The sequence below is a fragment of the Engystomops pustulosus genome, chromosome 11 (genome assembly GCF_040894005.1).
Source record: "Engystomops pustulosus chromosome 11, aEngPut4.maternal, whole genome shotgun sequence".
Classification (NCBI taxonomy): Eukaryota; Metazoa; Chordata; class Amphibia; order Anura; family Leptodactylidae; genus Engystomops; species Engystomops pustulosus.
The window spans coordinates 61,916,664-61,943,908 of record NC_092421.1 but is presented as its reverse complement, the minus strand read 5'-3'; the positions used below and the strand labels follow the sequence as shown (position 1 = coordinate 61,943,908).

Genomic DNA, 27,245 nt, shown 5'->3' with positions numbered 1-27,245 from the left:
AGATAGCAAATGTTGGGGGAGAGGGAGGCGATAGCAGAACGGAGGGGCTAGGGATCTCTTTTTCCTGCCGTGTACTTCCCCCATGAGGTCAGCAGCTACTGGGACAGATCTATGTATAGAGGTATATATTGCGCATAAATGTGTTCATATGAGTGGATAAATATGGGAGTACAAATATGTATATTTTTTTAGTTAGTAGGGGGGTCTGCTATGGTGCCCTAGTTACACCCCTGCTGGAGACCACTACTAGACCACTGACAAATGGTTTATTCTAATTTGAGGACCTCTTAATAATAATAATTAGAGATGAGCGAACATGCTCGTCCGAGCTTGATGCTCGGTCGAGCATTAGCGTACTCGAAACTGCTCGTTGCTCGGACGAATACTTCGCCCGCTCGAGAAAATGGCAGCTCCCGCCGTTTTGCTTTTTGGCGGCCAGAAACAGAGCCAATCACAAGCCAGGAGACTCTGCACTCCACCCAGCATGACGTGGTACCCTTACACGTCGATAGCAGTGGTTGGCTGGCCAGATCAAGTGGTTGGCTGGCCAGATCAGGTGACCCTGGGATAGACTAGCCGCTGCCCGCGCTGCTCGGATCATTCTGTGTCTGGATGCCGCTAGGGAGAGAGCTGCTGCTGGTCAGGGAAAGCGTTAGGGTGTTCTATTAGCTTACTGTTAGGCAGGAGTGATTCTCCAAGAACCCAACAGCCCTTCTTAGGGCTACAATAACGTTCTACTTTTTTTTTTTTTATTTGCATCTAGTACCATTTTGTGAGGAATTAGCAGGGGGACTTGCTACCGTTGTGTTTAGCTCTTAGTGGCACACATATCCACCTCAAACACCAAAGTGGGAAAATTTAGTAGGGGTTTGATTTCAATTAGGCACAGTCTGCCATTAACTTTTTTTTTTACGTTTATTTTGTTTAATAACTCAGTGTCATCTCATCTGGCATAGTAGTGTGCTTTGATACTTGGCTAGAAAATAGCCATAGGAGAATCCAAACAGCTTACTTACGCCTACAGTAGCGTTCTATATATTTGATTTCTGGTTGATCTGCTGGTGGCTGTACTTCCTGCAGTGCATGTACTAGCCAATTCTGAGCAATTTGTAGTGAGACTTGCGACCGCTGTGTTCTGCGCTTAGTGACGCACATATCCATAGCAAAGACCGAAGTGGGAAAATTTAGTAGGGGTTGGATTTCAATTAGGCACTAACTCAGTGTCATCTCATCTGGCATAGTAGTGTGCTTTGATACTTGGCTAGAAAATAGCCATAGGAGAATCCAAACAGCTTACTTACGCCTACAGTAGCGTTCTATATATTTGATTTCTGGTTGATCTGCTGGTGGCTGTACTTGCTGCAGTGCATGTACTAGCCAATTCTGAGCAATTTGTAGTGAGACTTGCGACCGCTGTGTTTTGCGCTTAGTGACGCACATATCCATAGCAAAGACCGAAGTGGGAAAATTTAGTAGGGGTTGGATTTCAATTAGGCACAGTCTGCCATTTGTCCTTTTTTATTTTACGTTTATTTTGTTTAATAACTCAGTGTCATCTCATCTGGCATAGTAGTGTGCTTTCATACTTGGCTAGAAAATAGCCATAGCAATAGGATAGCATCGTTTGGTTTTAAAAACTCAAAAACACAAAAAAAAACAAAAAAAACAAAAAAAAACAAAAAACACAAAAAAAAACAAAAAACACAAAAAAAAGTTAAAAAAAAATTAAAGTTATAACTCTCATTTTAAAAATGTTTAACCCGAGGGCTAGGGGTAGAGGACGAGGGCGGGGACGTGGGCGTCCAACTACTGCAGGGGTCAGAGGCCGTGGTCCTGGGCGGGGTGAGACACCACCTGCTTATGAGGGAGCAGGGGAACGCCGCAGAGCTACACTCCCTAGGTTCATGTCTGAAGTTACTGGGACTCGTGGTAGAGCACTGTTGAGGCCAGAACAGTGCGAACAGGTGATGTCGTGGATTGCTGACAATGCTTCGAGCAATTTGTCCACCAGTCAGTCTTCCACGCAGTCCACCCATGTCACCGAAATCGCCACTCCTCCAGCTCCTGCACCTCAGCCTCCTCCCCCCCCAGTCTGCCCCCTCCCAGGAAAATTTGGCATTTGAACCGGCATACTCTGAGGAACTGTTTTCTGGACCCTTCCCACAGTCACAAACCACTTGTCCGGTTGCTGCTGAGCAATTTTCCGATGCCCAGGTTTTCCACCAGTCACAGTCTGTGGGTGATGATGACCTTCTTGACGTAGTGGAAGTGTGTAAAGAGGTGTCCGACGATGAGGAGACACGGTTGTCAGACAGTGGGGAAGTTGTTGTCAGGGCAGGAAGTCCGAGGGGGGAGCAGACTGAGGGATCGGAGGATGATGAGGTGACAGACCCAAGCTGGGTTGAGAGGCCGGGTGAACACAGTGCTTCTGAGACGGAGGAGAGTCCTCGACCAGAACAGGTTGGAAGAGGCAGTGGTGGGGCCAGACGGAGAGGCAGGGCCAGAGCTGGTGCATCAGCGCCAAATGTGTCAACTAGTGAAGCTCCCGTGGTGAGGGCTCTTGCGGCGAGGGCTAGATCTTCAGAAGTCTGGAGGTTCTTTAAGGAAACACCGGATGACCGACGGACTGTGGTGTGCAACATTTGCCAAACCAGGCTCAGCAGGGGTTCCACCACTACTAGCTTAACTACCACCAGTATGCGCAGGCATATGAATGCTAAACACCCCACTCAGTGGCAACAAGCCCGTTCACCTCCGGCCGTGCACACCACTGCTCCTTCCCCTGTGTCAGCTGATAGTCAGCCCCCTGCCCAGGACCCTGCCACAAAAACCCCATCGTCGCCTCCACGATCCTCCACAGCATCCACCAGCGTTCAGCTCTCCATACCCCAGACGCTGGAGCAGAAACGCAAATATAGTGCAACCCACCCGCACGCCCAAGCCCTTAATGTGCACATCTCCAGATTGCTTAGCCTGGAGATGCTGCCCTATAGGCTAGTAGAGACCGAGGCCTTTCGCAACCTCATGGCGGCGGCCGCCCCTCGGTATTCGGTCCCCAGCCGCCACTACTTTTCCCGATGTGCCGTCCCAGCCCTGCACCAGCATGTGTCAGACAACATCACCCGTGCCCTGACCAACGCCGTTTCTGACAAGGTCCACCTGACCACGGACACGTGGACGAGTGCTGCCGGGCAGGGCCACTATATATCGCTGACGGCACATTGGGTTAACTTGGTGGAGGCTGGGACCGAGTCTGACCCTGGGGCTGGTCATATACTGCCGACGCCGAGGATTGCGGGGCCTACCTCGGTCCAGGTGTTTCAGGCCTACTATGCCTCCTCCTCCTCCCACCCCTCCTCCACCTCCTCCTCCGAACTACCATCCGTGGGCACGGCGCCATCAGTCGGTAGCTCTAGGCACAGCAGCAGTGCCGTCGCTAAGCGACAGCAGGCGGTGCTCAAACTGCTGAGCCTAGGCGACAAAAGGCACACCGCCCAAGAGCTATTACAGGGCATCACGGCGCAGACTGATCTGTGGCTGGCACCGCTGAACCTGAAGCCAGGCATGGTTGTGTGTGACAACGGCCGTAACCTGGTGGCGGCTCTGCAACTCGGCAGACTGACACATGTGCCATGCCTGGCCCATGTGTTAAATCTGATAGTTCAGCGTTTCCTCAAGACATACCCCAATCTGTCTGATTTGCTCACGAAGGTGCGCCGCATCTGTGCGCATTTCAGGAAGTCCAGCCCAGATGCTGCCACTCTCAGGGCAGCGCAGCGCCGCCTCCAACTGCCCGCTCACCGACTGTTGTGCGACGTGCCCACGAGGTGGAATTCAACACTGACCATGTTATCCAGAGTTTACCAGCAGCGCAGAGCGATTGTAGACTGCCAGATGTCAACTTCCACCAGAAGTGGTAGTCAGGTCAGTCAGCTTCCTCAAGTCTACAATGAGGAGTGGACGTGGATGTCTGATATCTGTCAGGTGCTGAGTAACTTTGAGGAGTCAACACAGATGGTCAGTGGCGATGCCGCCATCATCAGCCTCACCATCCCGCTGCTTGGCCTGTTGAAAAACTCTCTGATCAGCATGAAGTCGGAAGCTTTGCGCTCGTCACAAGAGACGGGGGAAGAAGATTCCCTTGTTGATAGCCAAAGCACCCTCAGGTCTGTTTCTCAGCGCATATCGGAGGAGGTGGAGGTGGAGGAGGATGAGGAGGAAGAGGAGGAGAATGTTGGCGAGACACAAGAGGGGACCATTGTTGAGTCCTTCACTGTTCAGCGTGTATGGGCAGAAGAAGAGGAGTTGGAGGAGTTGGAGGAGGAGGAAATGGACAGTCAGGCCAGTGAGGGGAGTGAATTCTTACGCGTTGGTACTCTGGCGCATATGGCAGATTTCATGCTAGGCTGCCTATCCCGTGACCCTCGCGTTCAAAGAATTTATTCCAGCACCGATTACTGGGTGTTCACTCTCCTGGACCCACGGTACAAGCAAAATCTTTCCACTCTCATCCCTGCAGAGGAAAGGAGTGTGAGAATGCATGAATACCAGCAGGCCCTGGTGCACAAGCTGAAACAGTATTTCCCTTCTGACAGCGCTAGCGGCAGAGTGCGTAGTTCTGCGGGACAAGTAGCGAGGGAGAGTAGGCGAGCAGGCAGCTTGTCCAGCACTGGCAAGGGTACGCTTTACAAGGCTTTTGCCAGCTTTATGTCACCCCAGCAAGACACTGTCACCTGTCCCCAGTCTCGGCAGAGTAGGGCTGATCTTTACAGAAAGATGGTGAGGGAGTACGTAGCTGACCATACCATCGTCCTAAATGATCACACAGCTCCCTACAACTACTGGGTTTCAAAGCTGGACATGTGGCACGAACTGGCGCTGTACGCCTTGGAGGTTCTTGCCTGCCCTGCCGCTAGCGTCTTGTCCGAGCGGGTTTTCAGTGCAGCTGGTGGCATCATCACAGATAAGCGTACACGCCTGTCGACTGACAGCGCTGACAGGCTGACGCTTATTAAAATGAATAAAGGCTGGATTTCTCAGAATTTCCAATCTCCACCAGGTGAAGGAAGCTCAACCTGAATAATTGATCCACTCCTCCTCCTCCTCATTTTCCTCCTTCTCCTCCTCTTTGTACAGTAAAGCAGAGGAAACTGGCTATTTTTTGACAGGGCCCACTGGCTCTTGCTATAGTACTTTATGCATTTAATTTTTCTGGAGGGCCACCTACCCGGTCCTCTGTTTGAAACAATTTTTGTGAGTGCCACATACAGGCACTCAATCTATTCCATTTTTCTGGAGGGCCACCTACCCGGTCCTCTGTTTTAAAAAATTTTTGGGACTGCCACATACAGGCACTCAATCTATTCCATTTTACTGGAGGGCCACCTACCTGCTCCTCTGGTTTGAAAAATTTTTGGGACTGCCACATACAGGCACTCAATCTATTCCATTTTTCTGGAGGGACACCTACCTGCTCCTCTGGTTTGAAAACTTTTTGGGACTGCCACATACAGGCACTCAATCTATTCCATTTTACTGGAGGGCCACCTACCTGCTCCTCTGGTTTGAAACATTTTTGGGACTGCCACATACAGGCACTCAATCTATTCCATTTTTCTGGAGGGACACCTACCTGCTCCTCTGGTTTGAAAACTTTTTGGGACTGCCACATACAGGCACTCAATCTATTCCATTTTTCTGGAGGGCCACCTACCTGCTCCTCTGGTTTGAAAACTTTTTGGGACTGCCACATACATGCACTCAATCTATTCCATTTTTCTGGAGGGACACCTACCTGCTCCTCTGGTTTGAAAACTTTTTGGGACTGCCACATACAGGCACTATCCAAATTAAATTGTCTCCATAGCAGCCTCCACACGTTGTCTCCATTGCTACCTCCAAAAGTCGTCCATATAGCTGCCTCCATACATCCTCCCCTTATCAAACGAGGTGTGTCAGGCAGAAATTTGGGTTGTTTTCATGGATTCCACATCAAAGTTGTTAACTTTGTCGCCACCCTGCTGTGTTATCCACAAAATATACTGGCAAACTTTTATGATTAACCGATATTATTTCAGCGCTTCTTGCGCAGCTGTTTACATTCCCCTCACCCGCCATATCCCAAACTTATAAGAACGCTACTACACTTGATCTTATACAAAAGGTTCTTAGAAGTGCTGTTTGGGGAGTAGCCTAGAGACAGGGGCTTGGATTGGCGAAAGCTCGCCTGGCTGCAGAGCGCCAGCTCCATCCCAAGATCCAACTAACATAGTTTTAGCTGCAGCACCTTTAATCTACTACTAGTTCACTGCCTCCATACATGGTCCCCTTATCAAACGAGCTGTGTCAGGCAGAATTTTGGGTTGTTTTCATGGCTTCCATGTTAACTTTGTCGCCACCCTGCTGTGTAATCCACAAAATATACTGGCAAACTTTTATCATGTACCGATATTATTTGAGCGCTTCTTGCTCACCTCCTTTGGTTCCTCTCTGCCACCCATTGGTTTGAAGCCTGAGTCCATTTAGGGTATGTCGCCATGACACTCTCTAGCCTGCTGCCGCTGCCTCTGCATGCCGTCCCCTATAGTGTCAGGGTCAATTATTGGATGTTTTAGATACTATCTAGCTTCATTCTGTCACTCTGTCATGGCCATGCTGTTGCCCATAATTTTGGCATAATGTTGCGATTATGCAGCCTCAGAGGCATCCATGCATGCTGCCCCTGCTGTTTCCTGTCCATTTCCGTGGTGTTTCCATCCTTTTCTGAGGTTCCCAGGTGTTTGGCCAAGCTTCCCTGTGCAGAGCCTTGGTCCCCTTGAAAAATGCTCGAGTCTCCCATTGACTTCAATGGGGTTCGTTATTCGAGACGAGCACTCGAGCATCGGGAAAAGTTCGTCTCGAATAACGAGTACCCGAGCATTTTAGTGTTCGCTCATCTCTAATAATAATAATAATAATAATAATCTTTATTTATATAGCGCCATCAAATTCCGTAGCGCTTTACAAATCATAGGGGACATATACAACTATATTACATTACAAAGTACAAACAGTCATATAGAACAATAGGAGTGAGGGCCCTGCTCACAAGAGCTTACAAACTATGAGGATGAGGGGGTGACACAAGAGGTAGTATAATGGTCCAGCCATTCTTTATAAGGGAACAATATAAAATAATTTAATAAATAATTTACTAAACAATGATGTTGCTGCTTGGACCAGCCATCAGCCGCCATCTTATTTACAGGGTCCTAGGTGAAAAAGACTGCAGAGAAGCCTGGAGCTTGGTATATATCAGCTGTTTGCCAGATAACAGATGGGAGATAGGATGAATTAGTAAAGGGAGAGTTGACATTTCAAGCAGTTAGCGAGTGTGATAGGCTTGCCTAAAGAGATGGGTTTTAAGAGCACGTTTGAAGCTTTGGAGGGTAGGCATTAGTCTCAGAGTCTGAGGAAGGGCATTCCAGAGAATTGGTGCAACTCGGGAAAAGTCCTGGATACGTGCATGGGAGGTTCGAATTAAGGTAGAGATTAATCTAATGTCACTGGCAGATCGAAGAGCACGGGAAGGGTGATAGACTGAGATGAGAGAAGAGAGATAGGGAGGTGCAGCATTATTCAGAGCTTTGTGGATGAGGGTTATTATCTTAAAGTGAATACGGAAGGAGACAGGTAGCCAGTGCAGTGATTGGCACAAACTGGAGGCATCCGTGTAGCGTTTGGCCTGAAAGACGAGCCTGGCTGCTGCATTAAGAATAGATTGAAGAGGAGAGAGTTTAGAGAGTGGAAGACCAATTAGTAGGGAGTTACAGTAGTCTAGTCGAGAGTGAATCAGAGCAACAATTAGCATTTTAGAAGTTTCAAATGTCAGAAACGGCCGGATTCTGGAGATGTTTCTGAGATGCATACGGCAAGAGCGAGCAAGAGATTGAATATATGGTAAAAAGGAGAGGTCAGAGTCCAGCACAACCCCAAGACAGCGGGCCTGCTGCCTCGGTGCTATAGTGATCCCACAGACCGAGATGGAGAGGTCAGGGTTGGGTTGGTTAGTAGATGGTGGAAAGACAAGAAGTTCAGTCTTAGAAAGATTAAGTTTCAAGAAGAGAGAGGACATGATGTTAGAGACAGCAGAGAGACAATCACTAGTGTTCTGGATTAAGGCAGGAGTGATGTTACGTGCAGAAGTATATAGCTGGGTGTCATCAGCATAAAGATGATACTGGAAACCAAATCTGCTGATGGTCTGTCCAATGGGGGCAGTATAGAGAGAGAAGAGAAAAGGACCCAGGACTGAGCCCTGAGGAACCCCGACACTGAGAGGAAGATGAGTAGAGAAAGATCCAGAAAAGGAGACACTGAAAGTGCGGTCAGAGAGATAGGAAGAAAACCAGGAGAGTGCAGTGTCCTTTAGGCCAATGGAGTGAAGCATCCTAAGGAGGAGCTGGTGGTCCACAGTATCGAACGCTGCGGATAGATCCAGGAGAATGAGGAGAGAATAGTCACCTTTGGATTTTGCAGTGAGGAGATCATTGGAGACTTTAGAAAGAGCAGTTTCAGTGGAATACATAGAGCGGAAACCAGATTGTAGGGGGTCAAGGAGGGAGTTAGCTGAGAGATAGCGGGTTAGTCGAGAATAGACCAAGCGTTCCAGGAGTTTGGAGATGAAAGGGAGGTTAGAAACTGGTCGGTAGTTAGTAGCATTGGATGGGTCCAGTGAAGGTTTCTTTAGTAAAGGGGTAACAATAGCATGCTTGAAAGAAGAGGGGACGACCCCAGAAGAGAGAGAGAGATTGAAAATTTTAGTTAGGTGAGAAGTGACTGCTGGGGAGAGAGACTGTACCAGATGTGAGGGGATGGGGTCACTGATGCAGGTAGTGGGGCGAGCAGAGGAAAGGAGCCTAGACACTTCTTCCTCTGTGACTGGCTCAAAGGAAGAGAGTGAACAAGATAAGGTATCGGAGGGAAGGGGATTAGTGGGGTGAGTGGATAGAGCAATTATTTCCTGGCGGATACAATCAATTTTGTCCTTAAAATAGGCGGCCAGATCTTCAGCCCCAAGGTCTGTGACAGGTGGCTGCACCTTGGGTGTTAGTAAGGAGTGAAGGGTATCAAAGAGCCTTTTGGGGTTGTTAGAGAGAGAGGATATGAGATTAGTAAAATATTCCTGTTTAGCAAGGTGAAGGGCAGAGTTATACGTTTTTAGCATAAATTTGAAGTGAAGAAAGTCTGCAGATGTGCGCGATTTTCTCCACAGACGTTCAGCAATCCTGGAGCACTGCCGAAGGAAACGAGTTTGTTCAGTGTGCCAAGGTTGCCTGCTTGTGTGTTGAAAATTTCGGATAGTGAGCGGTGCCATCTCATCTAGGGCGCTTCTGACAGTGTGATTATAGTGGTTAGTAGCCAGGTTTGGACAGGTGAAAGAGGAGATGGGGGACAGTGCAGACTGTAAGTTTTCTGTGAGTTGATGAGTATGGGTGGAAGGATTCTGAGAATGAGAAGGATTATTGAAAGTAAAAGAAAGGAGATTATGGTCTGAAAGTGGAAAGGAGGAATTGGTAAAATTAGATATTGAAGATGGTCGGGAGAAGACCAAATCGAGGATGTTTCCTTCATTATGAGTGGGGGAATCGCAGAGTTGTGAAAGACCGAGAGAAGTAGTTAGTGCTAAGAGCTGAGAGGCAGGAGGGGAAATGGGAGTGTTAACAGGGATGTTGAAGTCTCCCATGATGATGGTTGGAATGTCACAGGATAAAAAGTGAGAGAGCCAAGAGGCAAAGTGGTCAAGAAACTGATAGGGTGAGCCAGGAGGACAGTATACTACAGCCACACGAAGAGAGAATGGGCGGAAAAGTCTGAGGGTGTGGACCTCAAAAGATGGGAAAGTAAGAGAAGGTACAGGAGGAATGACCTGGAAAGTGCATTGTGGAGAGAGGAGTATGCCTACCCCACCTCCCTGCCTATTCTCAGGTCTGGAACAGTGCGAAAAGTGTAAACCGCCATAAGACAATGCTGCAACGGAGGCGGAGTCATCCTGCTGGATCCATGTTTCCGTAATGGCAAGCATGTCAAAAGACTTAGAAAGAAAGAGGTCATGAACTGATTCTAGTTTATTACACACAGAGCGGGCGTTCCATAGGGCACATTTAAAAGGGGTTACGGGTGGAGAAGGAGAAGAGGGGATACACTGAATCTTTATAAGGTTAGCAGGGTTTCTGTGTGAAGTGTTAAAATAAGCAGAAGGTGGGCCTGGGTTAGGAGAGACGTCCCCTGCAGCAAGCAGAAGGAGAGAGAAAAGAGACAAAAGATGCTGCAGAGATTTATACGAAGTTATTTCTTGCTTCACGGCAGAAGACTGTGATAAGTTAGTCTGGTTACATAACGTATAGAGTGTGTGAGTGGTAAAGAAAGGTGAGTGAAGAAGGGAGGCATTGATATGGATAGTTGGTACTGGTGGAATAGATGGACGGTAGGCAAGTAAAACAACCTGCCCTGTCTAACTGCAATGTCAAACTGCAGTTTCATACTTCTCAGAATATTATTGTACTTAGCAGAATATTATGCTAAGCTAACAAGGAATGCAAGCAACCTGGAATCGACCTCTTTACCAGATCTTGGGGTACTAGTTCTTACTGAGAGGACCCAGATATGATATGATGGGCTTCAGACAATGATCAGTGTGAGAAAAAGTATGGAGATGAGCTCACCAAAACACATTAATGGAAAATGTATTTCACTACCAATATGCACCTGAAGAAGAGCCAAGTAATAGGTGGAAACGTGTCATGCTATAAAAAGTCCTAACTTTTAAATATACCACACACATGCAGCACCCTCTTCTCCCGGTTTACCGCCTTTGTTTTATGCACATTATTGGAAAAGAAACTGTACCTGACCCTGTGCGCACCTCCCAGACGTCACACTGATAGCCTCTTGCAGTTATACGTTCCTTAATGGCTGCCTTGCTCATTTCTTATAGTCCCTGGATATATTTATATGTAGAATAAAATCCCATCTGTTCCTCTCAGTGTGAGGGCAATTATGTGCGTTTTAGATCCTCTCTTCACTTTTATCACATTAGTAGGAACAGTGTTTATTGCTTAAAAGTCAGGTCTGGGTAAGCTGAGAGCTTTAAAGGAACACACTGGTCTAGCGTGTGTATGTCGCTAATTTCTATGAGACTGATAAAGTTAGAGGAGTTGGATACTCAGGTCTTTGTATTATATGTGACAGGATACAGGGCTACCGGTCACTGAGAATAGGTAACATTTTAAGTTGCATTTGTATCACAAACCTTTAAAAGGAACCTGTCAGCTAACCCACACTAAACATCTTTGAAGACTGCTATTATACAACAGTACAACTATCCCTATATTGTTCCTCCCCATGCCTGTAAAGTTCATAAAGTTGATTAACCCTCTATACAAATGACCCCAGCTTCCTGACTGACAAGGAGTGTGTTTTCTCTTCAGACACTCCAACTCAGCTCCATCATTCCCCCTCCCTCAGGCTGTGTGTGACTCTCTAAAGTGAATTCCTGAGGGATGGGGATTGAGCATGTTGATTACTTTTCAGTGAGTCACACACTGTCTCTCTCATTGCTGAGGGAGGTGGGATTGAGGTAGCAGAGCCAAGTTAGTTCAGCTGAAGAAAAAGTAAGCCCAGATGAGCTGGATGAATATGTATAGATGGTGAGTCAACTTTACAAACAGACTTTGGAACTTTACAGGTATGGGGAGGAACAATATAGGGGTAGTTGTACTGTGGTATGATAGCAGTTTTCAAAGATCTGTTTAGTTAGTGTGGGTTATTTTAACTGACGGATTCCCTATAAGTCCATGCAGTAAGTGAATCCCACCACCAGTGTTGCACAAATCAGTACAGGGTGGCATGAACATGAGCCCCTATAAGAAAACAAAAACAATAAGGGCTAAAACAAACTTAGTCCATACTGGCCGGATTTCATGGATGGAACACTGTCTTCAAAACAGAGCTCCAAGTATTATAGTAAATAGTATTATATAATGCTTGGAGTCCCTTCTTCACTGTGTTCAGTCCATGTGATTAATGGTTGTGTGTTTTAGATCGGCAGTAAGCTACTGATTTGACCCCATAAGACAAATTAAAAAAATAAGAGGCAAGCGATCAGATACTAAAAGGTTCTTCATAACAGAGGCACTCAATGGGGCAGATTTACTTACCCGGTCCATTCACGATCCAGCGTTGCGTTCTCTGCACTGGATTCGGGTCCGGCCGGGATTTATTAAGGTAGTTCCTCCGCCGTCCACCAGGTGGCGCTGCTGCGCTGAAAAGCATCGGAACGCACTGGAGTTCACCGGCTCGGGCTGAGTGAAGGTAAGTGCAAGCTCCGCGACAGATTTTTTGTTCTAAATGCGGCGGTTTTTCCGAATCCGTCGGGTTTTTCGTTCGGCCACGCCCCCCGATTTCCGTCGCGTGCATGCCAGCGCCGATGCGCCACAATCCGATCGCGTGCGCCAAAATCCCGGGGCAATTCAGGGGAAATCGCCGCAAATCGGAAATATTCGGGTAACACGTCGGGAAAACGCGAATCGGGCCCTTTGTAAATGACCCCCAATGACTAGAAAACAGAAACATTTAAGGAATTTGCAAAATGATGATCAAAGTAACATAAGTTTGGAGCCTTCAAGTAAGCCCTTAGAATTAAATACACTGCTGGGTCCTACGCAAGCCAGTTCAACGCCATCCATACAAAGCACAATGTACCTTTGTGTGTGTGGTTAGTAGCTGCAGCACTGTGAAAACGCATTTATATTCCAGGATTATAGCTGGACTTTTTGAACTGGGTGAGCACTCTTAAATTGCATTGACCTGAACTTGCTGTGTTGAACTGCGCCAAAACTTTTCCCCTCTGATCAGATTTGTAGCTGTAGCAGGGTTCTGGTTTAAAGGGAACTTTTCACCATAAATTGGCCTAATAAACCCCTAAAAGTATGTCACAAGCAGCTGAGCAGCTTCCAGAATAGAATAGAATAGAATAAAATAGAATACTGTATTGTCCCCATAGGGAAAATTGTAGTGTCACAACAATAACAGCTCCATCCACATAATCACAAATACAGATACAAACAATAAAAACATGACAGAATACATACAAAGCACACACACAAAAGTTGGTAAAAAAGACAAATAAATAAATAAATAAAAAGAAAACCACAAAATATATAAAAAGAAATAGCGGTAAGAATTACATGCCATGAGTATACATAGGGGCACATTTACTTACGCCGACCCGGAATGTCCGATGAGGATTCGGGTCTGCCGCCATTCACTAAGAGTGCCCCCGAGATCCTGCATGTGCCGCTTTCCCCGCTGAGGTCCGCCGGAGTTCACCATCTTATTCCCGGTGCATGTAAGTGCTGATCTTGCGTCACAATTTGGTTTTTAAATTTCGCGGTTTGTCCGAATCAGTCGGGTTGTCCGACGTCCACGGCCCCGATTTGTGTCGCATTCAAGCCGGCGCCGATGCGCCACAATCCGATCGCGTGCGCCAAAGACCCGGGGCAATTCAGCGCAAAACGGAAAAAGTCGGGAACCCGAGGAAAATGCAGTGTTCGGACCCTTAGTAAATGTGCCCTGTAGTCTCAATTAATTACCCAGGTTAACTAACCCTATTACCCGGGGTAGAAATGAGTTTTTAAATCTGTTTGTTCTACATTTAATTTTCAGAAACCTTTCGCTAAATGTTCTGCGCTGTCCAATTAAAACACTATGTAGTGGATTTACTTCATTGCTCAAAATGGACTTGTATTTCGAAAACATACGCAGGCACACAACAGACTCCCAATCCTCCATCTTGGAGCAAACAATCGAACTCGCCTTCCTAACCAGTTTTCTTAAATTTATTGGAGTCTGTCACACTCACATTGTTTCCCCAGCATACAACCGCATAGAATAGGATACATTGGAGGCCCGAATCGCGTTTTTTCATCGAGTTTCCTGAAAATTACTGATTTTGGCGCACGCGCATGTGACGGAAATCGGGGGGGCGTGGCCGCCAGAAAACCAGACGGATTCGGAAAAAACACCGTATTTTTTTTTTAAAAATGTGTCGCTCGACACGCACTTACCTGCACCAGGAACGTGAACTTCAGTGAACTCCGTCGGACTTCAGCGAAGCAGCGACACCTGGTGGACATCGGGCGCACTACCTCAATGAATCCCGGCAGAACCTGAATCCACCTCCTTGAGAATGCGCCGCTGGATCGCAACTGGACCGGGTAAGTAAATCTGCCCCATAGATCGTGTTTCTTTCACAGCCCAGTGTGGTGGCATCATCCAGAAAATCAACTTTGAAGTGAGACGTAAATTGGATTTATGAAGTCAAGGAGGCGGAGAGTTAAACACTGAAGTCAAGTTTTCCCTGCCTCAAAATGTCCCCTTCACTGTTATTGATGGTCCTCTGCTCTGGGACCATCAATTATTGACAAGATCTCCTGAAGCTCTCCCAGTTCAAAATGTCCAGCTACAATCCTAGAATATAAATGCATTTTCAAAGTGATGATGTAATTCAAATGGGAGGAGGTGTTCAGTGGCAGGCAGAGCTTGTGTTAAACTCTCCGCCTCCCTGATTTTATACTTCCAATTAACATCTAACACCTACACTCCAAAACATACTGGTAGGTTGATTAGACTCCAGGTTCAGCTGCAATCCTGGACAATAAATCCATTTTTCACAATCCTGCTGTTACTCAGAACACTTAGGTATGGTTACACAGATGCCCAGAGACAATATCTAACAAGGCTGCATGGGCAAAATTACTACTAGTCTCTGTAAGTGTTTGACTAGAGAATTCCTTTGATGAAAGTAGAAGTTCTAGTTACGTATTGTTCTAAGTTGGGTCATTTCTACACGGAATGTTCAGTAATAAAAGATGAAAAAATGAAACATTCCCAGAACTCGTATTTCTCATGAGTGGTTGAGTTTGGTTAGTGTTGCTATTAGCTTTGCCTTCTGTCACAGAACTAGTTTCCACCCCGCTGCCCATTCCGTTACTTTCATGCCTCATTCCCTTGTGGTAGGCGTTATAAGCCTAATTAATACAAGTGTAGAGATCAGCATCTTCCTGCGAGACTCTTCTATATAATTGCTCATTTGCTGCCTCTCGATAGAGTATCGGGTGCTGGACGCCGCTTACGCTCTCATAGTTTGTGATGTTCTGTATTGTCTGAATCCTTAGATCTTTCTTGCTTTTATATCCTACTGAAATATTTCTGACCCTTTTCTTCCTAGAACAGAAGTTCTTCCAAGGACATATTTTTGAGTAGTAAAAATATAGATATTTGGACAATTAGAGGGGTTGTGACTAATATTTCATTACCATTTCTGGCCACTACACACTTCACAGAGCTCTAGGTTTCTGGGTGCTGGAAGGGGCTTATACCCTACTGATGACCTGACTGAGGACCATCATTAAGGAGTTTCTCGGAAAGGGCTTAACTTTAAGGGGTGCTAAGGGTTCAATTGCATTCAGGATCAGGAACCTTATTATTTTTATTATGATGATTTATATAGAACCATGAATTCCATGGAGCTGTACAATCAGTAAGAGGTTCACATACATTACATTAAGACAAGAGCAAATACAAAACTACAGAGGATCAGGAAACAAGTGGAATCTATATCTTAGGGGAACCCTGAAATCTCTTCTTAGTTTTAGAAGACCAGTACATGGAATAACATATAATGAGGCTCTGTCCAATAAAACTGGGGTCCTGTATGAGATGTACCTATTAAACTGGTGTTATGCATAGTCCTATCTGATAAAAATGAGGTTCTGTATGGTGCTATCCTATAAAAACTTGGATGATGTATTGTCCTGTCCTTAAACCTGGGGTCCTGTATGATATGTACAGTACCTATTAAACTAGGGTTATTATGTACAATCCTATCCTATAAAACTTTGGTCCTGTAGGGTGCTACTATATATGAACTAGGGTCATGTATGATATGTTTCCTAAAACACTGGGGTCATGTTTAGTCCTATCCTATAAAATTAGGCTCATGTATAGTCCTATCCTATAAAACTGGGGTCCTGTATGGTGCTATCCTTAAAACTAGTGTCCTATATGTTGTTTACTCTATAAAATAGGGGTCCTGTATAGTGCTATCCTATAATATATGGTCCTGTATGGTGCTATCCTATAAAACTGTGGTCTTGTATGGTGCTATCCTGTAAAAACTGGGGTCTGTTATGGTGCTATCCTTAAAACTGGGGTTCTTTATGCTGTGTACTCTATGAAACAGGGGTCCTGTATAGTGCTATCCCTAAAACTGGGGTCCTGTATGGTATGTACCCTATAAAACAGGTGTTATGCATAGTCCTATCCTAAAATAAACTGTTGTCCTGTATGGTGCTATCCTTACAACTGGGGTATTTTATGGTGTTTTCCCATGGAATGTGTCAATAGGGACACATCAAAAACACATGTATAGTCCTATCCTATAAAACTGTGGTCCTGTATGGTGCTATCCTCTAAAAACTGTGGTCCTGTATGGTGCTATCCTCTAAAAACTGTGGTCCAATATGGCATGTTTCATATAAAACTGGGGTCACTTATATTGCTATCCTTTAAAACTGGGGCCAGGTTTAGTCCTTTCCTATAAATCTTGGGTCCTATATGATGTTAGTTTGCTATCCAATAAAACAGGTCCAGGTACTTGAACTAGCAACATCCTACATGTAAGAATTGGAATTTGAACACATTACTATCACTACTAGCAGGATCACTACCTACTACTACACTACCACCTATAGTAATGTTACTAATCTCATTATATCTATTCATTTTACCAAAAGGATCCTGAAGAAGAAGAAGACATTGACATGAACGGGACCATTAACGCCATTTCCAGTGGAGAAGAAAACCCAACTGAGGTTGACAGCAATAAAAATAAGAAGACCCGGGGCGGCCGCATCACCTCCGCCACCATGAAAAGATTACTTTGTATTCTGTACTGCTTCCAGGTTGAGAATCCCCATCACATAGATAACTACTCCAGACTTTCCTTTCCATTGTGCTTTATTATAGTTAATGTTTTTTATTGGGTTTACTATTTGTATTTTTGAAGCGATTCGGCTACAGAATATACAAAAGTATCGGAGCCGAAACGAAAAACACATAAAGTCATATTTTTCTGTGCAATGAAGAAAATTATTATTTCTGGTGAAAATTTGCAAATCAAATAATTACAGTCATATTTATTTTAGTATTTTGCGTTCTCCATTTCGTGATCACTTTGTGATCGGTGGAGGTTGCGGCACTGTATACATAACAGGAGTCATAAACTTATGGTACAGACTCATTTTCAGAGACGATCTTACCAAAATAGGAATGTCCCAGTCAAATGTGGGGGATCCCCAGGAAATCCTGGAAACCCCCTTCCCCCTTAAGACCAGCAAAAATAATAAAGCGCACTCATAGGAGCGTAACTAGGAGTAGCAAGGCCCCATAGCAGACTTTTGATTGGGGCCCCATTTACCCCTTAAAAATAAATAAATACAGTATATACACACACCATATATACATACATGCAGCATATTCAAACATACATACAGTACCATATACACCCATGCATCATATACACAGACATACAGCATATACACATATGCATACACATTTAGAGTATACAGATCACATATACACACATGCAGCAAATTCACACCCAATACCCTAGATCCAGGGGACCCCTAACACTGTGGGCCCCATAATAGCTTCTATAGTTGCTTCCCCTGTAGTTACGCCCGTGTGTACTTACCCTGTTCCGCTTCCCCTGGAACTGGGAGCTGGAAAAGCACACCATATTATTTTCATGCACTCCTGACCCCAGGGTGTTTTGCAGATATCTTTAATGGATAAGTATCATCAAAACCCATCACGATAAACCAGTGACACTTACTCATAGATCCAGGCACCGTGACTGTGGTCATCTTCTCATATGAGTTATCCATGGCCTCCTTCCTTCTAAAATCAACTTAAAATGATGCTAATGAGACAGAAGTGCTCTGGGGTTATTACCAAAGCCCCTCCAAACTGCAGCTTCACATGCTGTAATACTGTGTAGGAGCACATCTCACCCCCCCCCCCCCCGTTCCCTTCGTACATCTGCCTTCCCTTAGCCTACTGTAATCTCACACAGTGGGAGTGGGAAATGCTCATGCACAGTGTAACAATCTGTGAAGCTACAACAGGGGCTCTGCTAACACCCCCAAAGGCTTTGGTAACACCCTTCATTAGCATAATTTTAAAAGTGGATGTTAGAAGGAAGGAGGCCATAAAGGAAGATTACCACAGTCACGGTGCCTAAATCTATGAGTAAGTGCCCCTGGTCTATAATGATGGATATCATGATGGGTCCCATTGTCTTCTTGTAGACTTAGAATGGGTGACATCGATGGCACCCACTGATGCCCACTGGGTCAGTAGTGCAAGGGGTCACTGGACCCACTGGGGTGAGTTAAAAGCCAAAACATTTGAACAAGGTACCGGAGCAGAGTATGTAGACTTTATTTTTTGCTCCAACCTGGAATTCCTGGAAAACCATTTTAGGTTACACTGGAATTGTACATAGACTTATTTATTTGTGTCTCTCAGGGACATCTCTGTTATTGTATAAACTAGGGAGGATAGGAACCTATGGTATGTTTGGAGCTCAAAGTGAGCATCATTACAAATATCAATGTGAACAGACACAAATGTGTAACATTCATGTAATGTACATGTCCTGACAGATTATTATGCCTAATGGATGTTGTATTTCTATTATATTGCAATCTGCATATACTGTAATAGCAGAAGAATAAAGTATATAACATAAAGGGGCAGATTTATCAAGCTGTCTAAAAGTAAGAATCCCCTTAGTTGTCCGTGGCAACCAATTACAGCTCTCCTTTAAAATATTCATGAGCACTGGCAAAACGAAAGCTGAGCTGTAATTGGTTTTTAGATCTTATCCTTAGGATCGTTGGCAATTTCAGATAAGATGGATTCTCAGCACCTCCCCAATATCCCATTGTACTAGTGCGAATGCTATGGCTTATTCATTGTAGATAAGGAATAGCGCTATATGTTGATATTCCATCGCATTCCCTTAGCGACTAAGCTGTAGAAGAAGGGAGAGACTGGTTTCAGAGATATAAAGAGGAAATTGCATCGTTCGCCATAGCCCTTCCAATCACCTGCTCATCTGGGATGCCAGAAGTCAGACTTCTTCCAATATGATAATGATCACTTATCCTAATTCAATCATTTCAAACCCCTTTAAAATATGCAAAACATGAATACTGGGTGTAGAAGTAATACTCCATCTCTTATAATTAGTTTTCCTGAGTTTATGATACAGCAGTACTGAGCAAAGCAGCAATGAGTTGTTCTAAGAAAACACTTACTACAAGCAGCAGCAGTGTATTTTCTTCCATCTCTTTGTCTCTCTCTGCAGCTACTCCCTTCTCTTCCTCACCTCTCTTTATAGACTTCCATAGACACCGGCTGTAGTATAATCTCTTCCTCTCTAAAGACAGATTTTACCGGTGAGTACAGTGCATGAGGAAATGAGTCTGATAAGAGGAGAAGGAAGCATTTTCTTGAAAGGACATCTACCACCAGGATGAAGGATTGTAAACTAAACACACCGACATACTGGTGTATGCCCCCTCTGCCAGGATCTGCTCTTCTTTTAGCTTCTTATTCCCTGGCTCTAACAAGAGTAGATCCTGCCAGAGGGGGCACACACCAGTATGTTCGTTTTAAAACCCTTCATCCTGGTGGTAGATGTTCTTTACAGGAAATCTACCATTTGTTTTCATGCATTATGAACCAAACATACCCTGAGAATGCTGTAGCTACACTGATGCAGAAACATATCTTGTTTAATCCCTGATCTGAGTGGTTTTGCTGAAAAAACAATTCTAATATTATGCTAATGAGGCTCTTTTGCTCCTGTGGCTGCCCCAGCGCTTCTCCTCTTACTCTAATTATGCACTGCCCCAGCCTTGTCCTGCCCAGCATAAGCCGAGAATACATCATCACTGTGTTATCCATGACAGGCAGAAGTAATCAATCGCTGCACCATCCCCCGGCTGCTGTGTTTGAGTCATCCAGCTCAGGACAGTTCAGGCAACTGCTGTGTATGTGGAAGTAATGTGTTTATGTAGGCAGCAAGGGCACCCAGCTTTCCCAAGGTCCTGAATATTATAATTGTTTTTTGACCAAAACCATTTGGTTCAGAGATTAAACAAGATATGTTTCTGCATCAGTGTAGCTACAGCATTCTCAAGGGATGTTTGGTTCACAATGCATAAAAACAAATGGTAGATTTCCTTTACTAGTCACAAGGGCAACTACTAGGGAAACATTTTTGACTCCAGCTGTTCCCTTTATATACATACGATACAGTCATATATTATATATTTACTTTCATTCCTAAAAAAAACATCTATACCTAAATATATCTACATTGTATACTGTACCATCCATATTGTTACCATATACTTCCATACAACCGTATTTGGGGATGCAATATAGTAATTATGTATCTACATGTATTTACTGTATATTTCTTTATTTTCTACCTATATAGCCGAAATTGCACTGTCTAGATTTTTGTTATTTTTTTCTAATAAAGCGTGAATGATACCACTAAGAGTAGTTTGTATTTGTATAACATGCTGTGTACCACGTTTTAGACGCTTTTTGATTTCTAATATAAGAAAACAAGGGAGTGACTTAATGGTAAGTGGGAGTGGCCTAATTTGTGACAACCATGTGACTAGTATGTCCCATTAAATCAACAAATAGGAGTATTATAATGTAGTAAACAGTGACAGATTTACTATCCAGCATCAGACACTTTTAATCTGAAGTTATTTTTAATTCTTATTGTTCACTTGTCAGGTTTGCTGTGTAGATTCAGACAGAATGAACAGAGTCATCTCATTATTATTGGGATTTAATAAGGGCTCTAATGCCCTAGATAAGACATTTATATTTATATAGTGCACACAGATAACGCAGCGCTGTACAGAGCTTGCCAAATCAGTCCCTGTCCCCAATGGGCTCACAATCTAATCAACCTACCTGTATGTTTTGGAGTATGGGAGGAATATGGGCAGCATGGTAGCTCAGTGGTTAGCACTACATCCTTGCAGCGCTGGGGTCCTGGGTTCACATGTAAACATCTGCAAAAGAGTTTGTATGTTATCTCCGTGTTTGCGTGGGTTTCCTATGGATCCTCCGCTTTCCTCCAACACTCTGAAACATACTGGTAGGATGATTAGATTGTGAGCCCCATTGGGGACAGGGACCGATTTGGAAATCTCTGTGCAGCGCTGCATAATCTGTGTGCGCTATATAAATAAAGGAATTATTATTATTATAAACCGGAGGAACTTCACGCAAACACGGAGAGAACATACAAACTCTTTGCAGATGTTGACCTTAATGGGACTTGAACCCAGGATCCCAGCGCTGCAAGGCTGTAGTGCTAACCACCGAGCCACCGTGCTGATAAGACCTCCTGTCTTGTTCAATGATTTAACCACAAGAGTTAATATTTATCAAAAATGAACAAATTCTTTCACCAAGGTCTCTTCATTTTACATGGAATCACATCGCTAATGAGGCACATGCCTCTAAATGGAGAAGGAATGAAAAGAAGATCTGAACTTTTTATACCTCCATTTGTATAAATGATAGATTCCAGACACTTTTGCTGTACATTTCTTACAAGAAAAGAGAAAAAAAAGACAAAGTCTTAAGATGTGTTCTTGTCTGTTCTTGTTAAGAGAAATTGCTGACAGCCTGTAAGGTGCTGCAAGAACCTTTGCTATCTATCAAAACTAAACTTTTTCCTCACCCACTGAGCCGGGGTCACATACAGACAATGGGGGTCATTTACTAAGGGCCCGATTCGCGTTTTCCCGACGTGTTACCCGAATATTTCCGATTTGCGCCGCTTGTACATGAATTGCCCCGGGTTTTTGGCGCACGCGATCGGATTGTGGCGCATCGGGGCCGGCATGCGCGCGACAGAAATCGGGGGGCGTGGCCGAACGAAAACCCGACGTATTCGGAAAAACCGCCGCATTTAAAAAACGAAAATGTGTCGCTCGGGGAGCGCTCACCTTCACCTTCTATGGGATGGTGCATTCCGGGGCGTTAAGATTATTTTCGGCGCTGCAGCGCCACCTGGTGGACGGCGGAGGAACTACCATCTTAAATCCCAGCCGGACCCGAATCCTGTGCAGAGAACGCGCCGCTGGATCGCGAATGGGCCGGGTAAGTAAATGTGCCCCAATATGTTTCACATTGAAGACTAGATTGGTAGCGCTGATCTCTATGTTTTTCGCATACCCACAATACGCCTTCAGAAAACGCAATTAAATATTTTACAGGAGGAACTTTGCCTTGAATAAAATGACACAATTGAAGGACTAGTCTACATAAAGGAGGGGTTCTGTATAAGTTTATCAAAACCAAAAATATTCATTGAAAAAGTGGAACTGTACAATGTCAAACTGGTCAACCAGGGTACATCAAAGGACTATTTGGGATGCCCGGGCTCTGTCAAAGCAATGGGCACTAAATGTCCTCATAAGACATCCCCATAGGCAGATGGGGAGCGGACAGGTTGAAGGAAGTCAAAGACAGACCAGTGTTCACACAAGGACACAAAAATACATCAATCCAATAAAAAACACAGTCTGAGATGGGGAAAGTGGTATAAAACCAGGACAGACAAGACACAGAGGAACAAACTCAGATAACAGATGTACAAGAAACTGGGTCAAATCCAATATTGCGGTGAGGCACAGATATATATAGCAAGAGAATGGTTGGATAAACGTAACTGAGGTCAGTAATAGCAAGCTGAAACCAAGAAAAGATATGAGGAGGCTAGTAGAACCAGCAAGGTGTTATTGAATTGGGCAGATATATAAAGGGGTTCCTGGACGCGGCCCACAACTGCTGACCAGATCGGGCGACCATCACTCAAGTTAACTGTTTGACAGAGCTGAGCTACAGAGGAACCAGGATTGATTCAGTCAGTCGCAATACTGCAGCAACCTAAGCCACAGTTTAGACACACAAAACACATAGGAAAATGGACGCCATCCAAGCCGCACTCTGTGGACAGAGGAGGACTTTGACACTTTGACAGGAGTGGGAAAGAAGTATGGTAGTTGCCATGTAAGTCGCTAGGTAACATGATAAAGGCATAGATCTCTTATCTTACAATTATTTTTGCGTAAAGCACTGGCTAGAGTATGTTCCTCAAAAAGTTATAATTTGAACCCATTGGGGGGATTTATCATTAGGCGGCTCCTCGCAAAAGTTCTATATCCGCCTATGGAGCTCCGCTGCTTTTCCACTGAGAACGCGCCACTGGATCGCGACTGGACCGGGTAAGTAAATCTGCCCCTTTGTGTCCAAATTAGTAGAGGAGGCACCACCTGGGAATCCGAAGGCCGGACTGTGTTAACATACAGCAAAAGTAACTGAGTGCCACCACATGGGTTAACTACTGTATTTCCTATAAAATGTTATTTATGTACCCAAGTGGGGCCATACCACCGTCACCTATAAGCCAGGTGGTCAGGAGGGCTGAGATCTATGCAGGTAATGAGTCAGCAGGGAATGCTGGGAGATTTCTGATCGGACACCTTCAAGATTTGTGAATGGGGCTGGAACCAAAAATCTGCTAATTTTCTACATACATCTTAATAAAATAAATATAAATAAATTAATGGGATGCTTTACAGAAATATCAAGATATTCAGCATGTTCTCTGTTATTACCCAATTCCAGATAAAATAGGAAGAAATTCCCAATTTTTGCCGCAACTCTTTGTGGTTTGTTTAATATGACGACCGACCCTAAAAAAATCATCCAGCTGTAATTTCCTCTTTTATGCTTCAATAAAATCAAACCTTTCTATTTGCCTGCGGGAGAAAAAGCTTGGATCAAAGACATTATGCCACAAGGTTAGCATGCCAGCGAGGAGCAGACGTGGGGCTTGTCAGGACATCTTCCTGAAGCCAGGGGGCGCTCAAGATTTGTAGAATGCAAAATAACAACCTCAGATCCGAAAAAGTCTATAAAGAAGATTGTTAAATGCTGCCAACATTAAATCATCTCCGTCCTAGAAAACAGCAAATGCGCAACCCATGGAGTGCAGTAGCCGCGGGCACTCAGCAGAGGGAGCCCCTGCACGCTCCGAGGACTGATAACCTGGAATCAAAACCAATAAATCAACTCCACCGGTTCTTCATATACCAAATACTGAAAGGTAACATTACTATTTTTCCTGTATTGATAAACAGTAATTATACTAGAGTCTTCCAGATCTGCAATAACAGAGAAACTGAAAGATTGATAGACTTATGGGGCTCATTTACTAAGGGTCCTGCGGTCGCACCATGGTCAGATAGTCCGACGATTTCCGATCCTCACCGCATTTAGCGGTGGATTTTGCTGCATGTGATTGGATTTTGCCGCATGTGATTGGATTTTGGCACATCGGCGCCGGCTTTAATGCGACACAAATCGGGGGGCGGGATTTAATTTTGAAATTGTGTCGCACGCCAAGCACTTACATGCACCTGGAAGAAGAAGGAGAACCTGACCAGAGAAGAGACACATGCAGGATAATGGGTGCACAATCTTAGTGAATCGCAGCAGAGTTCATCCTCGTCGGACAGCGCAGGGACCGGGTAAGTAAATGTGCCCCTATATGTCATGTCTCATGGGTGGGGATGAATAGACGTCCCTTATCTCCTTACTGTTTACAAATTATTGTCGTGGTGTCAAGAACTTGTCATAATGTGACAATAGTTTCGAGATATTACAATACATCAGTTACCTTAAACCCCTTACTACTGCACTTTCTTCCAACTTAATGAAGACCTGGCACCATAATTTTACCCCTCACACCAGTGATACCTACTTGTCCCATATCACCTAAAAATATCTGCCACTAGAAAAATCACAGCTGATTTTCTGATGTAAAAATGAGTATAGAAGAGTCATATCCTGAAAAGGAGTCATGTTTTCTCCAGGCCACACCTCTTTCTTTCGATTGACAGCTCAGTGGTTCTTAAAAATCTTCGCCTGAGAAAACAGGAAGTCCTCTGCTTGTCCACTTCCTGTCCTTACCAGAAAGCTGTCCCTCTCACTGCATGGTGAAATTAGCAGTGAGTGACGGTAGGAGGAGCTAACGTAGCCAAAGGTAGAAAAAATTTAGGGAATGATTTGTCTGGTTTGCGGAATAAAATTCAAGAGGGGTGTTCCAGGAATAAGCATAATTCACAATCAAACATATCACTAAAATATAAGTTAATATGAAATGAGTTGTTTATTTAAAATTTTGCTCCCCTTAGCAGAAAAATGCTGGTGACATAGACTGCAATGGAGAATTAAAACACTACTGGCCCTTTAATCAGTCCATTGATTATGTCCCTCTGGGGGAGACACAGGACAGAAGATGGCTGCTGGTCACATGTTCTGCACATGCCTGGGGAGGTCACGTGATCAGCACTACATTTGGCTGTAGTTGGTTGGTTGCAGTGCATCTTGTATGGCCAGTGTTGTGGTGAGATAATCACTGGGAGCAGAGTATGAGAGGGAGAAGCTGTTACTGAGAACTGAGGGTTCATGTGAGTTGTAGTTGTAGATGGCAGCCATCTTGGAGAAAACTCTGCCTTCTATAGAAAACCCATACATTTTGTGAATCATAAAAGCAAACTATTTAAACTTTGTTCTGTGATTTATGACATTGAGCTTTGTTGCATTCATTTTTTATAGCATTATGGGTTTTTGTAGCAGACGTTCATATTTCTGGAATGCTTCTTTAATTTGCACTGCACTTTTCAACAAAGGCCCAGATGACTTTATGAAAATTATCTTCTTGGTGCACTGAGGTGTAGTCATGCCTGCTGTATGGGCAGCCTAGGAGGTAAAGAATGGTTGCACCACCAGGTGCAGGATTTCACTCCGAGAAGCTACTTAGCATAAATTTGAAAGTGTAATTTTTGGGTGGAAAACAGGACAGTCTAAACAGTATGCTGGTAAAGAGCCAGTGATACAAAAGAGTTTGAATATGGAATTAAAAATGATAATCGAACATTGTTATTATTTTATTAACCCCTTCATGCTCCGTGATGGATATATCCGCCACTGAGCTATAAAGGGTGTATAAAGAGGGCTCATGGGCTGAGCCATCTACATACAGGGATGGGGTTTGTTGCATATCGCAGGAAAGACCCATCGCTAACACCTGCGGTCAGTGCTTGCACCAATTGTGTGTGCTAACCTGTTGTTTGCTGCCGGCAAATTCGACGGCGGCACTTAAAATGTGGCGGCGCATGGGCACCACAATCTTACCTAGATCGTCACTCCCCCGAACGTCATTGGGCGGCGATCGGTTGCCATGGAAGCCTCGGGTCTTCGTCAGACCCGAGGCTGAATGGCTTCTGAGGATTCGGTACAATGAGCCACTGTAATGAATCATGTGCAAAAATGCCATATACTGCAATACAGTTGTATTGCAGTATATGGTAGGAACGATCTGACCATCTAAGGTTAATGTACCCTAGATGGTCTAAGAAAAAAAAAACAAGAAAAAAAAGTTAAAAAAATGTAAAAAAATTAATAAAATATTAAAAGTTCAAATCACCCCCCTTCCCCTAGAACTGATATAAACTATAATAAACAGTAAAAATCACAGACACATTAGGTATCGCCGAGTCCCAAAATGCCCGGTCTATCAAAATATAAAAACAGTTATTGGCGACGGTGACCTCCGAGACGGGAAATGGCGCCTAAATGTCTGAAATGCGACTCTTACACCTTTTTACATGACATAAAAAAATGTAATGAAAAGTGATCAAAATGTCGCACAGACCTCATAATGGTAGCAATGAAAACTTTGGCTCATTTCGCAAAAAATTACACCTCACATAGCTCCGTACCCCAAAGTATGAAAAAGTTATTAGCGTCGGAAGATAGCAAACATTTTTTTTTTCTTTTTTGTACACATTTGTTTAATTTTTGTAAATGTATTAAAACGCAATAAAACCTATATAAATTTGGTATCACTGCGATCATACCGAACCAAAGACTAAAGTCGAGGTGTTATTTGGAGCGCAGAGGGAAATTCGTAAAAACTGGGCCCACAAGAACGTGACGCACATGCGGTTTTTTTCAATTTTTCC

General features: G+C 44.3%; 1 protein-coding gene across 1 annotated transcript in view; it reads left to right on the top strand.

The window, feature by feature from the left end:
* The window catches only part of LOC140105516 (gamma-aminobutyric acid receptor subunit pi-like), a 112,625-nt gene extending 92,780 nt beyond the window's left edge, over positions 1-19,845 (top strand). The window contains exon 10 of the mRNA XM_072129461.1: positions 16,836-19,845. Coding sequence (XP_071985562.1) covers positions 16,836-17,105 — 270 coding nt within the window. The 3' untranslated portion in view covers positions 17,106-19,845. The remainder of the gene's footprint in view (positions 1-16,835) is intronic.
* Positions 19,846-27,245: the final 7,400 nt, after the last annotated feature.